Source organism: Equus quagga, chromosome 21 (genome assembly GCF_021613505.1).
Source record: "Equus quagga isolate Etosha38 chromosome 21, UCLA_HA_Equagga_1.0, whole genome shotgun sequence".
Classification (NCBI taxonomy): domain Eukaryota; kingdom Metazoa; phylum Chordata; class Mammalia; order Perissodactyla; family Equidae; genus Equus; species Equus quagga.
In genome coordinates this window covers 28,096,098-28,112,637 of record NC_060287.1, presented here as the reverse complement: position 1 = coordinate 28,112,637, position 16,540 = coordinate 28,096,098, and the positions used below count along the sequence as shown (strand labels likewise).

General features: G+C 43.0%; 1 protein-coding gene across 2 annotated transcripts in view; it reads left to right on the top strand.

Moving 5' to 3' along the window:
- Positions 1 to 4,118: 4,118 nt before the first annotated feature.
- Positions 4,119 to 16,540, top strand: part of LOC124231440 (SR-related and CTD-associated factor 4) — a 58,181-nt gene continuing 45,759 nt past the window's right edge. For both annotated transcript variants that reach the window (XM_046648244.1, XM_046648243.1), the window contains exon 1: positions 4,119 to 4,592. In XM_046648244.1, the coding sequence (XP_046504200.1) occupies positions 4,563 to 4,592 (30 nt within the window). In that variant the 5' untranslated portion in view covers positions 4,119 to 4,562. The remainder of the gene's footprint in view (positions 4,593 to 16,540) is intronic.

The following is a 16,540-nucleotide window of genomic DNA, read 5'->3' as shown; positions in this document are numbered from 1 at the left end:
GCCTTCTGTAGGGAGTCTAGAAAATGCTGAAAAATTAAGAAGAAAATGAAAATTCCCTAAGATCCCATCACCCCAACTGCCATGAGCCCTTCCTTCTTCCAGTTCCTATTTTCCTCATAGTCTGTCCCACTGTATTCGCACCAGCAGCATAAAGGGCACGAAGATAGAGGTTGATACAAAAAGGAATCAGGAGGGGCCCTTGGGGACCGAGGGGGACATCCATGTGGAACTTTCCAGTGGGCAGTTGGAAACGCGGTTGTAAACCAGGAGATATTTCAGATCCCTAAGGGGGAGGGGGAGGGATCACAGAGGTGTTAGGTGAAATCTCAGGGAGGGGAGGAGGCTGGCCAGAGAAGGAAAGCAGACCATGGAGAAAGGAGGAGCCTTGCACAATACAGTATATACTCGCTCCAGAAAGCACACGGGATAAATCATTAGAAAGAACTGATTTTCTCTTGAATTCTTATCCATAAATGTTTTCTTGGCCCTTTACAAGTGAGATGCTTTCTCTCTGTATTCTCACCACCTGTGGACTGTAGCCAGCATTCCTTTCAAGAGAATGAGTTGACATGCAAGGGGCACAGAATTAGCCAGACTATTACCTCCTGAATGCCATGTTTTCTTTTCTCTGAATATTGATTTCATCTACTCTTTTTAAAAACACGAATTTATTTGGAATGACTTTTCAGAACTGTCTACTTTCACACCCACATTAACAATAAATGAGTCGGTTTAAATCTATGTTCCTTGGGAGAAGGTAAGTTTGCAAGTGGAAAAACCGTCTTGCTGATTTTTATCAGTAGCATGTATTTATGATCCTCCAGCTATCTTTTTTATAGGTTACATTCCTACCTCTTCAACATCTGCTCACAAAGGACAGCCCTCATGAATTTTTGTCGCTTCCCCCAAATTTCCTATTGGAAGATTTGGCTTCTGGAGAGATAGAGATGGAAGTCCAGCAGTAGCTGTGCAAATGGCTGCCACATGTCCCAGAGCAGATACAGATGGCACTGTCTTCAGAACAGAAAAATGGTAGAAAATGCCGCCAAGGCACCCAAAGTCTGGCTGATAACACATACTCCTCCAAACAACTTGTTTAAAAGACCTCCCAAACACTAGCAACACAAAACCAAACAACACTATCCAGAAAAAAGCATCCTAAATCTAGTCATCCACCTCAAACATAAAGATCTTGGCAGTCAAGTCTCGTTCTCTGTGCACTCAAATCTCAATAAGATGGTATACACATAATGTTCTCCTTTGGGTCATCCTTCCCTCAACTCAACAGCCAGTATAGAGCCCAATGGCTATCATGCATTGAGTTCCAAACACAGCACGTCTGAAGTTGAACTCACCACCGGAATTCCCCAAGCCTCTTTCCCACCCCAGGTTAAGTTTCAGCCTTCCTTAGCCAAACCCATTTCCCTGACTCACAGTTTGAAAGAAGACAGCTTGCATGAATTGGGGGAGGGGGATCTCATCAGCCTTTGTGGGCCCATTTTTAAGTTCTGCCACTGTTCACAGAAAGAGAGAGAGAGGGTGGGGGGCACATTGTGTGGGAGTAATGCAGACTTTTTTTTTCCAGATAACAGCAATACAAGGTAACAAGTGCGACAGCAGGGTCCTGGAAGCATATGATGGGAGATGTTGAGTCTGGCTGGGAGGAAAGAGGGGGTGCTTTTCAGTACAGCGCCTGGCACAAAGTAGGTGCTTGATAGGTGATTAATGAATGAAAGGGGGCGATGTCTCAACATCAACCAGCTGCTAAATGGGCCCACGTGGAGAAACAGGGAGCGTTTTATTTGAAGCAAAGGCCCAGCTCTGTCCATTCTGACATGTCCAGGGAATGACATACTTGACAGCCTTCGCAGTAGGCTGGAAATACAGTGTGGGGATCCTGGACAGTATTTGGTAAACAATGAATATCCAGAAAAGCCAAAGGGTAAGACAGATTTACTAAAAACTGCATTTTCTAATGCAATGTTGGTGCTCCTATGGATGACAACTCTTACAGAAGCAAAATGGGTTTAAAAAACATAATGGTTGCTGAGCCGAGAAATAAAAAGGTAGTGATATGAAGTAGATGATGGCGGGCCTGAAAAGAATATTTGAGATCTATCTTGTTTGTTCCTTCAACAAATAATAGTTTCTCAATCTTAAAAGAAACAAGCACACTCTCCTTCATCCTGCAGCTTTTTCGTGATGCCCTCACAACTTGCCTTCAGAGCCAAGTTTCTGTAAAATATCTCCTGCCGCCTTCCCTCTTGAGTGCACACCAGTTTGGCTTCTGCCCTCACCATCCCTGCCAACATTCCTGCTGAGGTCGTAGTTGCTATCAGGTACTTTCCACTCCTTATCTTGCTGACTTCCACCTTCAGCACTGGACAGGGCTGACTCCTTCTCCCATCTCTGCCTCTTTACTCCGACTGCTTACACGTTACACACCTGCCTTCCCAGGCTTGTTTCCCGTGTCTATTTCAGCTCCTCCCACCACTAGCTGTGCACTAATGACTCCCAGATCTCTCCCTCCTCTCAGCCATCTCTCCTGACTCCACACGTGTTTACCCAACTGCCTCCTAGACATCTTCACTTATTTGCCCCAGGGGCAGCTCTAACTCCACAGGCACCAGAAGGAAACCATCTGGCCTTGGGCACATTAGTTAACTGAATTGGGCCTCACTTCCTCAACTATAAAACAGGGGCATTACTAATAGCCACCTCATACAGAAGCCTTTTAAGATTACATGAAATAACACAGAATAGCATGTCGGATAGACCGTGGCACATGGTAAACGATACACAAGTGTTAGCCATTATTCTGCTTTTACTCAAATTGATTCCTTCCTCCCCATATATTCCCTAAATTGACTTATAAACCCACCATGCACACTGTTTATTAAGCCAGAACCTTGAGCATCCTCCTTGACACCTCCCTCTTCCTTAACTTCATAGTCGTCTCCTTCTCCACTCCATTCCCTTAAGACCACAGCATCCCCTAGGACTAGGGCCATTCTTTCCCTGACTCCACTCTTGCTACTCTACACCTTTCGGCTCCCCAGTGCCGTGAGGACAAATTCCAACCTCCTTGCAAGGACACAGAGACTTTTCAGGACCTGGTCTCAGCCACCCCCTCTCAGTCCATCTCACTCCCTCAGCTCTAGCTGGTCCTCCTTGGGGGAGGGTGACGCCACAGCTCTCATCAAGATCAGTCGGGAGGAAGCATCTTCTTCAATCGCTGCTGCTTCTCCTTCCAGATGTAGCTTGGGTGCCACTTCCTCTGAAAAGCCTTCCTGGACTTCTAGTCCGATGAGTATCTTTCTTCTTTGTTCCCCAGGGTCGCTGCCCTAATAGTTACCACGCTTTAGTTATCTGCTCATTTGCCTGTCTCCCCACTAAACTGAGTTGTCTGCAGGCAGAAAAATCCTCTTTTATTTTAATATCCCCAGAACCCAGCACAGTGCCCGGCAGAGAGTAGGTACTCAAGGAAAGTGAATCAAGGCAAAGGGCTTCCACCAAAAAGAAACAACGTGGTTTGGGGAATCGACATCAAATACAGCGAATCCACTCCTCCCGCGGCACGAGGCTGCACAGGGGTTCCGTTAGGCCAGCGTGGATATCCAGCGCCCGGACGTCCTTCTCCGTGCTTCAGCTCGCGCAGAGTTAACCCGCACAATTAGAGCAGACACCGGGCGGCATCGGCGGAGGCTGCACGGGAGCCTGCAAATGCATGCCCAGCGGGCTGAGGTTAAGTCCTGCGCCTTTTGTTCCAGGCAGCGCAGAGCAAGCGGTTCCATGCCCGCCCGCCCCGGCCGGGCGCTGGCCTGCCTGGGCAGCAGGGCACACACAAACGCACTCGGGCACCGCCGCGTCGGGCAGGGGCGCGCGTGTGCGCGGGCCTTCTCCCTGCCGGCCTCCGGGCGCCGGGATCCCGCGCTCTCCCGCGCCCCTGACCGGGACCCAGCCTCGCCGCCACGCCGCCTCCCGGGCCCGCGGCGGCCGCCGGCGGGAAAGCGCCAGGCGTCCCGGCGTCACGCGCCAGCAGCCGGGCGCGCGGCGCGCGGGGCGGGGCTGGGGCGGGGCCAGCGCGTGCGGGGCGGGGCGGGGCGGGGCTGGAGCCGGGCACAGGAAGCGCTGGGAGGCCCGAGCCGTCCCAGGGTGCCCCGCGCGGCGTGGACTCGGGCCGCTGCCGCCATCCCGCTGGCGAGAGGGAGAGAGAGGCCCGCCCGCTCGCCGGTCGGGCCAGTGTGGGCCAGTGCGTGAGGGCGCGGGGGGCCGTGTCAGCGAGACGCAGAGCGCAGCCGCCACCGCCAAACGGACATGTTGGAGCCCAGCGCCGCCGCCGCCTCTTTTCCCTCATCCTCCGCACGGGACTGAGAGGGGGCCCGCCAGCCCTCCGCCTCTGCCTCTGCCTCGGCCGCAGCCTCTTCCTGCCCGGCCTCGGGCTCCGCCGCGCGTCGCCTCCCCCCGCCCCTCAGGCCCGGCCGGTTCCCCGGCCCCGCTCCGCCGCGGCGCGAGGTCTATGTGAGCGGCGGGCCCGGGGCAGCCGCCGCCGCAGCGCGAACATGGACGCCGTCAACGCCTTCAACCAGGAGGTGAGGGGTGCTCGGGGCAGCGGGCGCCGGGCCTGCCGCGGGCGCCGGCCGCCGTTTCTCCCGCCGCCGGGAGGTTTGAAGCTTTGGTCGGGGTGGGGACGCTTCCTGCCCCGGTTCCGGGGCGGCGGGGCCTGCGCGCAGCGGCCTGGGGCCCTGGGGAGGCGGCGGCGGCCCCCGGCGCCGACCCCGCACCCCTCCCCCACCGCCCACCCCGGGCGCCGACCTCGGGCTGCCCCCCTCGCCCCCTGCCGGCCTCCCCAGCCCGCGGCGGCGCCGGCGCCTCGGACTTCGCCCGCTCTCGGGTCGGGGCAGCGCCGGTGCCGGCTTCGCGGGGCCGGGAGCCCGCAAGGGGCTAAGAAAGGAGCGCGGGCGGGCGGGCGGGGTTGGGGGCGGGGGAGCGGGAGCATCTGCCGGTCGCGGGGCTGGCGGAGCGGCGGTCCCGGCGCTCCTGTTGCTCAGGCCGCGGCGCGGCGGCCGCTGGACTCTGATCCCGGGGCGGGGAGGAGTTGGAGAGGTCCCAGCCCCCGGGGTTCGCCCACTCGGGCAGTGGGGTTCGTGAACGGAGAGGGATAGCTGCTTCCCAGACCGGGTCTCGGGCGCGACCCTCTCCGGGCTCGGCGGCCCCAACGTGACACTTAGAAAGTAGCCTGGGAGAGAAGAGTCTGCCCCGCCGTGGTCCGCTAGAAAGCCGGCCGTGGCCGCCAGTCCCCCACCCTCGCGCCCCTTCCGCACTAGTTAATCCTCGACTCCCTTCTACGGGCACATTTACATGTGAAAACCTCCCAAAACCGGGAACAAAGCTGCCTGCCGCCTTAAAGCTCTCTAGTTTGGTTCCAGGTGCCGGTCTTGGAGCGCGGAGTCCACACTTCCCATTTATCAGAATCGATTTGGGGGGAGGGAACTTGACCACTGACGATTTAAAATGTAGTTGCAGGATGGAAACTGTTGTCACGTGTTGGGCTGGATTATGACCCTTTTCCAAATACTAAAAGATCAACCCAGCGCTGAAAAAAAAATCAGACGTAGTCGTGTTCCATGTCTTGGTACGGCGTGAAAACTTGCCGCATCTCGCAATGAGATTTTGAAGTTTCGCTTGTAACAGAATTGGGGTGCGATAACTTTCTTTTCGATTCGCGGTGCCGTGATCTGGAACCGTCCAGTAACACTGCAGTTAGGACCGTTTATTGCATTACAAATTATCCTAAAAGACTACTTGTCTTCAACGGATGGGTCCATAAAATGGTTTAACTGCAGTAGTTGCAACCGGTGTTGGACAGTGCCTTGCAAAGTTCAGTAGTGGTGATTTTCAAAATAATGAAATAATATTTCCTCATTTTTGATGGCTAGAGAGTTTGTGATAATGCTCCAAAGATTTCCAGCTGGAAGATGACTTTGTTTCCTGAAGGTAAAATATACTGGAATGTTGGCTCCGCGAGGGCGGGGAGTTTCTCTTCTTTCCCTCCTCCGCCCCCCAAAGCAGGTGCTTGGCAAATACTTGTTGGAATGAATGAGAATTTATACAAATGGTGCAACAACTTTTTAAAGATTATAGGTACATTTCTTTCTCGAGGTAAAAACTTGTTGAATATTTTTAATAGCAATTTTTAATGAATGAGGAGGAAGATTTTTACTGTTTTCTTAAGATCAGAAGTATTTAATTCTGATTTAGGCATTATGGAAGCTGACATTAAACACATTAAGGAAAGTATCTCATGTCGATTCTGGAAAAGTGTGATCAGTAATTTTTTCTTTGAAAAATCAGAGTTAGGAATGACATTGACTCCTTGAAAGGAGAAAATGGTATTTTAACTTTTTTAAATGTACACAATGAGAATTTTCTTATCATTGCTCATTTTCCTCCTTAAATAATTTTCATTTCCGTTGCTAGTCTTTATCAACTGCAACTTTATCATAATGCAACTGCATTATGTTAGGTGTATGTTACCAGTTCCCACTCTCTTCTGCTAAACTTTATTCTGAAGAAATTTTCTTCTGGAGAAATTAGTCTAACTTTAAAATCTATCTTCTTGTTCCTGCTTGATTTGTAGCGCATCTCAGTTATTTCTCCCCATTCATGAAATGTTGTTAAGTTCCCTGTAACCTCAAATCTCCCGAATCTTATCTTTATTTTACAAACTTCTGAGTGTCTGCTCAGCTGCAAAACTGTGTTCTGAATATTGTGGTACTACCAAGGATCTCTACCCCCTAGGAGCCTAAATAATAGAGGACACAGACTTAGGCAAATAACTTTATTATGTGATAAAAACAGCTTCCTTTGGGGCCCTTATAAAGTGCTGTGGGATGGCCATGGGGGAATCATGGAAGATTTGGGAAGAGAAGAAGGTATCAGGTTTCAGGATTTCAGAAGGTGTAGGAAACAGTGTTTAAAGGGCAGCAGTACTGAGGAATAAGTGAACAGTAGTTTGACCCTGGAGGCTGCTGGAAAGTAAGGATGGTTGAGTAGTTTGGAGCCTAACAAGCTTCGTGTGTATCAAATGTGTTTGAATTCCGTTGTTAGGCTATGGATAAACAGAAGGTTTTAAGTAGTGGAGTGATAACAAAATGCTGCTTGATTTGTAGTATGTATTGTAGAAGGCAGCGATTTGGGGAAGATTGACGGGTTAGGGACTGAGGTAGGAGAAGCAAGTAGAATCTGGACTTGGCATGGCCGGATAGAGGGAATGGAGAGGAGGAGAAGGATGTGGGCCAGAAGAATCCAGGGACCCTGGCATCTGATAGGCTTTAAAAGCACCTTTCGCCCCCACAGTCTGAGTGCAGGGAGAGTGGTGCTGCCATTCACACAAGTCAGGCAGTCATCAAAAGCATATTTAGTGGAGGGGAAAATATGGTTGGTTTTTGAACAGGTTGAATTTGAGTGTGAGTGAAACGGTCTTGTCGAAGTTTTTGACAAGCAGTTGGTCACCTAGGACTCAAACTTCGAGGCAGCCGAGAGATAGAAGGAGACATCTGGGAGTCGCTCTCAGATGTGCCCTGGAGAAAACAGGGAGAGAGAAAGAAAAGGAATTAGCATTTAGTTAACATCTCTGTCATGTTGGGTACTTTATATATGCATATCTAATTTAATATTCCCACAACCTTGGGTAGACAGCTGTTTATAAATGAGGAAACTGATTTTCAAAGAAGTTAAGTGAGAATTCGCCCAAGGGCACACTGCTAGCTAATGGCAGAGCTGGGATTTGAATGCAGATCTCCCCATCCTGACTGCCGCCTGAAGATGCTTTGTATGATACCAGAGGAGTGGTCTGGTTAAGACTTAAGAAAAAGGCCGCTAAAATGTTTGAGGGTGAGAGGATCTGAAGTTTAAGGTTGAATGGTGATAGGGGAGATAAGGAAATAAGAGGTAGCAAATGTAAAGTAGTTGTTTTTGCAAGTATAGTTGTGAGGGATTCAAGGGAAAAGTTGCTTCAAGCAGGAAGGGAAGGGAGAGCGAAGTCTGGTGCTAAGTCCTGCGTTATGTTTGTGTAGTATGTATATAAGGTCTTAGTAAGTGGTGTTCAAGCCCTGGTCTCAGTTAGATGGGAGTAGAAACTTGAGCATGTTGAGGGTGGAGGTATAGAAAAGCATAGTTTCAGGCAGCAAGAGGGATTAGTTAACTTAAAGCAAAATTGTGGATAAGAGGAAAGGGACAGATCGGAAGCACAGGGAAAGGAGGTCAATCTCTCTGATACAGAAAGGAAGGAAGTTTAAAAAAAGTGGAGTTGTTAAAGACACCCATTTAATAGAGGACTTTTATGGCAAGACACTGTGTTAAGTGTTGTAAAAGATGAAAGATGAGTGAAAAATATCAGTGATCAAGTGTTCTGTGTTTATACACTTTAATGTGGAGAGTTTGGTATTTCTCATAAGTTTGTTGAATGAATAAATATTATAGATTGGATTATTTAAATCCATTGATTGCATTTTTAACCTTTAATCAATCTTCTCTAAATCCAGAAGAATCTCTCTTCCCCTTCACTTTTTTTTTGCAACATCTCTGATTTTTAAGATGTTTAAAGTACAAAAAGAGTGCAAAGAAAATATAACAAGAACTGACAGTTGTTACGATGTTAAGCATTTTTAATTTAAAAATAAAATATTATAAAGTTAAAGTCCTTGTTTCTCCCATCCCAAGTCCCATTCCCCCAGTCAGAGGCAATCAGATAATAATTTAGTATCAATCTCTATGATCCATAAACGATATGTAATATTCTGTGTTTTGATATACATGAGTGGTATGTTGTACATATTCTGTAATGTGTTTTTTTGCTCAAATGTTGTTAGTACCATATATTAAGTTCTAACTGCTGTGTAGTGTGCCATTGTGTGACTAAACCATATTTTATTTATCTGGTTCCCTGGTTGATGAACACTTAAGTTGTTTCTCATTTTTTGATGACAAACACTGCAGTGAACTTTCTCAAACATGTCTCCTTGTGTAAGGACTGCTGTTCTCTAACTTTTTGGATTTTGACTCCTTTAAATTCTTAAAAGTTAAGGACCACAGAGAGCGCACTTCCCTCTCTCCCTCCCCCTCCCTCTCTTTTTTGGTGAGGAAGATTGGCCCTGAGCTAACATCTGTTGCCAATCTTCCTCTTTTTGCTTGAGGAAGATTGTAGCTGAGCCAACATCCATTCCAGTCTTCCTCTATTTTGTGTGGTATGTGGCTTCACAAGCGGAAGTCTGCACCCAGGATCCAAACCCTTGAACCCCAGGCTGCTGAAGCGAAGTGCACAAACTTAACCACTACACCACCAGGCTGGCCCCCACAGAGAGCTTTTTTATCCTTGGGTTATATCTGTTGATATTTACCATATTGGAAATTTAAACTGAGAAATGCACTTAGTAAAAAGAATAAGCCCATTACATGTTAACATAAATAACAATTTTAATTCAAAATAACATTTCCAAAACAAAACAAATTTGTGGGAAGTGACATTATTTTACATTTTTGCAAATCTCGTTTAAACTTTGTTTTAATAAAACCTAGATTCTCCTATCTAATTCTTCATTCAGTGTCTTGCAATTACACATCAGGTAGCCTCTGGAAAACACTGCTGTACACTTGTGAAAATGAAAAGGTCAAGAAATGTCTTAGTATTAATATGAAACCAATTTTTACCTCACGGACCACTGAAAAGCATATAATGCTACTTTGAAGTGCAGGGAGAAAATATGAGTACCTTTATGTTCATTTTTAAAATCAGAAATTAAGCTTTACGCATACTTCATGTATGAATTTTTGTTAGTACACTTATCTGCTTGGGCGGTCATTCTTGAACTACGTGTTATCCTGCAGGAAGAGTTGAGTTCCATGTCTCAGTGGGGAACTTGCAGCCCCTTCCTGTTCCCCACTGGAAATTGTTCTATGTGGACTATTGCATATTTTACCTATTGGTTACTAGGCGTGATAGTCTTGTAGAATTTAGATCGTATGATGAGGATACCTTCTTAAGTTTTTTTTTAACCTGTACTGTTAGTCTTCGGTTGGTTTTGATCATTCCTTCCTTTCTGAGAGGTCTGCCTAAAGAAGTGGACAAAGAGTTGAAAGAAGGTTCTTAAATTAGCTGTAGTTTTATTCTTTTCTTTCTTGACTCTCAGAGAATTGCTTGTCTCTACCAACAGTAGATGGCTGGCTTTATGGTGAGTGGAATAGAATAAAGCTGGCTCTTCAGAGCTTTTTGTAGCAGCCTTTATCAGTCATATTCTTGTTGAAAATATCCCCTCCCTAGTCTATCATTTTCTTTAGTGTTTTGTTTCAGAAAAAATTTTATGGGGGCCTGCCCTATGGCCGAGTAGTTAGATTCGCTCCCTCTGCTTCACTGGCCCAGGGTTTCACTGGTTTGGATCCTGGATGCGGACATGGCACCGCTCATCAAGCCATGCTGAGGTGGCGTCCCACTCAGCACAACCAGAAGGACCTACAGCTAGAATATACATCCCTGTACTGGGAGCTTTTGGGAGTAGAAGGAGGAAAAAAAAAAAAGATTGGCAACACATGTTAGCTCAGGTGCCAGTCTTTAAAAAAAAAAAAAAAACTTATGTGGACATGTGATGAGGAACTGATTCAGAGAAAAAATGGAGTAATGGAAAAGTTGGCTTATAAATCTTGTGAAACAGAATTCAGGAGATAAATATACCTAATAAAAAGTTGACAAAATGGTAGTTGGTTTTTGCGTGTGTGTTTTGTTGGGGGTTTCTTGTTGTTTTTTTACCAGATATAAATTGCAGGTTCTTGTCCTCTGCCGTGGAGCACAAATGAATATAATTACTTCAGCATTCCAGGTAACTTCTTTATAGATTTTTGCACACATTCAAATCTCATTTTAAATATATTTTGACATAAAATGGTGGGGAAAAAAGTTGTTGCATAAATGATGAACATTCCTAACATTTGTTGAGACAAAATGCCGAGTCCTTTTTTTTTTTTTAGCATACTTCAGAGCAACAGTATACAACTTTAATAATGAGCTAACAAAAGCTACTTAATGTCATCAGGTATATGGAATAAGCACTTTACCTATTGGCAGTTCAAAGTTTTGGCAACATTGGTTGATTAATATTCTGTTCCTGTGGAACCACAGAAAAGGTAGAGTTGGTAATAAATTCTCATTAGGATTAGGCCTTACCAAGATCTGTCATGAGCTTAGTCTAGAAGAGACATGTCTGTATTTCTGTGTTAAGTGTAATTAACAGTGTACTGTTAGGATTTTTTTTGAGAACTAGAAGATTTCACGAACTATTATAATTTATTATGCCTTCGTCACCATCCTGTTCAATATTTGCAGGGTTTATTGATTACATTTCATTGCTTTATAGTTCGAGCTCTTTATTGGTGCTTGTGAAGGCTTATAAATATATAGAAACCTTGATATTCCAGTGAAGCATTGTACAGATTAGGAGTGAATTTAGCAAGAAATGCAATGTAACTCTGGAGTGGAGTTAAGAATTAGAAGCCAAGGTTTGGGGATGAAGGGGTGGGGAGATGAAAAGTGGAGGGCCATCCAAGTACCTCTTACAGGTTATAATTTGTCTTTGGATGATTGGTGATTTTTGGTATAATGTGGGTCAGTAATCCCAGTTGGAAGAGACCATAGAGCAGTGGCATACCTAGCATATTTGACATCCAGAGCAGAAGTTTTTATTTTTTTTAGCACATCCCCCTTCTACAACAAAATTTTCAGAAATAATCATGAAATCGGCCAGGAAAGAAACTTGAACTTCATGCCAGTTACAAATAACTATTAGAACGGAGAAAAGTAGTTGATTAATATTTTTAAATTTCATTAATACATTTTTTGGAAAAAATAGAAAAACTTGTCTACATACTAGTCTGTGGCACTAATGAATAATAGTTTTCCAGTTTGTTTTCAAGCCTTACCTTCTGCATATTTATATTTGTCAGTGACTGTCGGAGTTGATCTTTACATGTTTGTGTTCAGTAGATAGTTAGAGCCAGATTTACCAATCTTACCTTCACCCATAATTGATTGAAAAGCGCTATTAATTTTAATTACAAAAAGTTGTACATGAAGTGCCAGATGCAAACAGTTGGGAAATCTGAAGCATAAGGTTACTTTTAGCAGAAACTTAGAAAAAGCCCACTTCGCAAAAAATTTCTAGAAATCACAATACTGTCCGTCTTTTTTCAGCATTGATTCTAATGACTTTCATATGTCTCATCAGTCAAAAAAAATTTCGCTAAAATGTTTTCACCTAAAAATTCAATACAGGTTTCTGTTGTATTTGGTAAACGTTTTTGGAATTATGGTAAATATCCACTTCCTTACATTCTCTTGTGTAGCATTGACATTCTCCATTTTTGTTCTTGGATCTTCAAACTTGGTGTTTCACTATACCTTTGTTCAAGGCTGATTCTGACTGTAAATATTTATACCAGAAAAAAAGATATTTCAGGAAAGAAGAATTGGACACAGCTGTCATATTTTGGATGTACTGTTTAAACACAGGAATATATATATACATGTATATTCCTACTATATATGTAGGAACCACAGGATTGGAGAGACAACCTGAGCCCGAGGTGCAGGCTGTCCTGAACCTCTTTGCAGTGACTGCAAATGAACAGGTGTAGCAAATCTGCATGTTTTGGGCCCTGACCACATAACTGAAGGTTTCCTAATGAACTTCCACTTAAAATAGATTGTTTATTAAAGGATATGTAATAAAAATGTACAGATTTGACACATGTATTAGTTGAAATTCCACAGTAACCACAGCAATAGTTTAAGAGTCTCAGTCAACAAAATATTTTAGAGGAAGGAATATTTTATCCCTGATATTATTTAGATTTGCTAGTGCTTGGTGATGATAAAACAATTTTCAGTGTTTTATTACTGTATTTAGAGTTTTGAGAGACAATTCACCCACTCAGTGACTGCCCGTGGGTGGACTTCTCCTTTTGTCCCACCCTGGGTGTGCTGTCCATAGAGAGCAGTAGTTGTCCAACGCTGTAGTCTGTAAATCTCCATCTGCACTCTCCCCAGTGTAGCTTTATGCACTGTATCACGAGTATTCCACTTTGTTTCCTCCTTTGACTTTGTCAGAGCTGAGTTTTAGCTGAAGTAGAATTGTAATACATTGCTTAAAGGAAATATAATATGGGAATTTACCATAATATGCCTTTTAAAGCGATTAGGAAATAGCTAAAATATTCTTTAAACTTTAATGGCCATATATCACCTAGTTTGCCTTAATTAAGAGATGCTGAATGATACAGTTTAGAAAGGACAACCAAGTTTTGGGTTCAGTTGGAGATATATTTACATCTCTATAAAGGTCTTTACCATTGCTTAGTAAATGTAAGAGCATATTTTATAAAGTTAGGTTTTTAAAAAAAAATAGGAAGTGTCAAAAATAGGCAAAGCCATAGAGATCAAAAGTAGATTATCGGGGGTGGGGAGTGACTGCTAATGAGTATGGAATTTCTTTGGGGGGTGATGAAAATATTCTAAAATTAAATAGTGTTGATAGTTGCACAACTCTGACTATAATAAAAACCCCTGAACCATACATTTTAAAGAGGTGAGTTTTATGGTATATGAATTAACTCTCAAAGCTATTAAAAGAAAAAGAAAAACGTTAGGTTCTAGCACCATTTTCATTGTGTTGTCACTTGATCTGATTTTCTGTCAGGTTGAAAACAATATCTAGTAGCTTCTGAGTGGCTTTGTAAATTATTTTGTTGATCTTAAATCCTAAGTTTGTTCAAAGGATATCTTTGGTTTTTACATGCTATTTTAAGAAGTAATCCAGTGGAGCCAGTTCAAGTAATGGACAGGAAAGGAATCTTGTATTTGCTCATTAAATACCAACCAGATGCCAGCTGATGGGTTAGGTGTTTTATTATGTTTATATGTCTTTGAGTTCTTTCCATTTTAAAGGTGAGGAAACTGGAGAGGTGGTGTGAATTGTCCAAGGTCACACAGTGTAGAAATGGCAGTTTGAGGTTTGAATGAGTGCTGTAACAGCCCACCTGAGCCCAGTCCACAGCCCCACATGGCTGTTGAGGAGTTTTTTGAGCAGCTGATCTTTGTCTTCTGGATTGTTTATGAAGGGAGAGGGCTCCCTAAACAACCTGTGCACATTTGAAGCTTGGTAGCACGTGTACTATAATGTATGCGATTTGGAAGACTTTGTCCAAGTTTCAGAATGGTGAAGCTTGCTGAGTATTTAAGTCGTCCATAGTAATGCAATAGATACAGTGTTCAGAACTTAAGATATATTTTTAAGCATTTATATTTCATTTACTAATTTATATTCACAATTAAATTTTTTAATTGATTAGGGATTTTATGAATGCTAACATTTTCATTTGTAGTCCAATGCTTGTGCATAGGTCCAGTCATTAGAACTTTGTGGAAATAACTGGGTATAAATAAAATACATAATGTAGGGAATAATTCTTATTTTTTTCTTCTAATCAAATGATTTTATATGCTAGAACCAATTTTTATTTCTTCCATTGAAGTCTAGGATGAAATATTTAATTCACAAAAATGTTTTATAACCAACTTTGCGGGGGTACAAGGTTAACTAGTGAGGCATAATAAAAGTGATTTTGAAACCTGGCATCTGTGCTAGTAAAATAGAGCAATAACATGGATAAAACATTTGGCATTTCCTAAAGTCACCCTCCTGGCCTATTGCTTGAGCAAGTGGAAAGGAAGGAGTTCAGGATTGATCGCAGTTTATGAACCAAAAAGGAACAGGAACTAGAAAATGGAAGGGAAGGAATGGAGAATGACCTGTTGTGGAAAGCTGGAACTGGACGGGTTAAAAGGCAGCCTCGATTCTAAAGAGACGAGTAGTCCCCTGGAAATGGTAGGGGAGTTAGTCTTAAATGAAGAATAAATTAGAGCATACTTTACAGAATAAGTCGTCAGAAATTGACTACTAAGAAAATTAGTTCTTCCAGCAGCAAATGGTAACAGAATTAGGGCTGGGTGATAGAATTAAAAAGTGGGAAATAATGCAGATGAAGTTTAAACTACTGTTTGCCGTGTTACTGTATTCTGTTAATTTTCTTAACATAGAAATATAACTACTTAACCCAAAAGTGCTTTCATATTTAATATTAACTGTATATTTGCACTTATGTGTGTATTTTGTAAAGCTTTTCTCTAAATTCTGGAACTAAGAAAAGTCGGCGAGTTTGTGCGAAAATGTAGTAAGGTAAAGAAATGTAGGAAGAAGTAACTATGAAATTTTTTTTTAACCCTTTGAACTTGAGACTATTATGTACAGCTTTGTTTGTTGCTTGTAAAGATACCTGGTTTAGATCTTTAGAAATCTGAAAATGGAATTTTATGGAGAAATAAATGGAGCTATTTTGTAGTGTTTGTCAAACCAACGACCCTGTTCAGTAGGAGCAGGAAGACAGTACAGTTTTTTTTCCCCTACTGTTTGTTTTAAAAAGCCTTGTAAATGTGCTCCATCTTAGAAATATTTCATATTAATGCCAGACCTATCCTGTCTCCATACTTTCCTCTAAGCAAGCAGAAAATTGGTTAAACATTTGGATTTCAAAGGATTTGACTCTGTGGAAAGTAAACAGAATTTACATAGAAGTAAATTATATATCAGTAATTAAAGGGATGCTGTGTTTAATGCATAGATATCAGCAAAAAATATATTTAAAACTGATTTCTCAGATTTGGGCATTATATCCACAAGGGTGTCAGCTCTTATAAAGATTTAAAGGAGCAAAATGTTAAATTTATTAAAAGTTTGTTTTAGTAATTTTGGAAAGTTTAATTAAAGATTTACCAGCCATTTGGGCTGGCTCCATGGCCAAGTGGTTAAGTTCATGCACTCTGCTCCAGTGGCCTGGGGTTCACCAGTTTGAATCCTAGGCATGGGCCTGCACACCGCTCATCAAGCCAGGCTGTGGCAGCATCCCATGTGGAAGAACCGGAATGACTTACGACTAGGATACACAAGTATGTACTTGGGCTTTGGAGAGAAAAAAAAAAAAGAGGAAGATTGGCAACAGAGATGTCAGCTCAGGGCCAATCTTCCTCACCAAAAAAACCTTAAAAAAAAGATTTACAAGCCATTGGTTTAAACATAACTGTTAACTGCAAAGACAAGATTTATTCCATGCACAAGTTGTATCTGATAATGATGATTCTATATGTTTGTTATATTTATAATCAGAAGTTGCAGAAATACATTTTTGTGGCTCGGATACAAAGTTTTTCATTTTTAAGTCCATGAATTTTAATTTTTTTATTTAGAAATTCATGCAAGTTAGGTAAATTTAAATTAGAAAATAAAGAAAATATCCACCAAATACCACTAACATTTTAGAGAATTTCAGTCTTTTTCCCCCTCCCTTTGTGTTTGGAAATTTTCATCTGGTTACCAGATCTTTTTTTTTTTTTTTTTTTTAAAGATTTTATTTTTTCCTTTTTCTCCCCAAAGCCCCC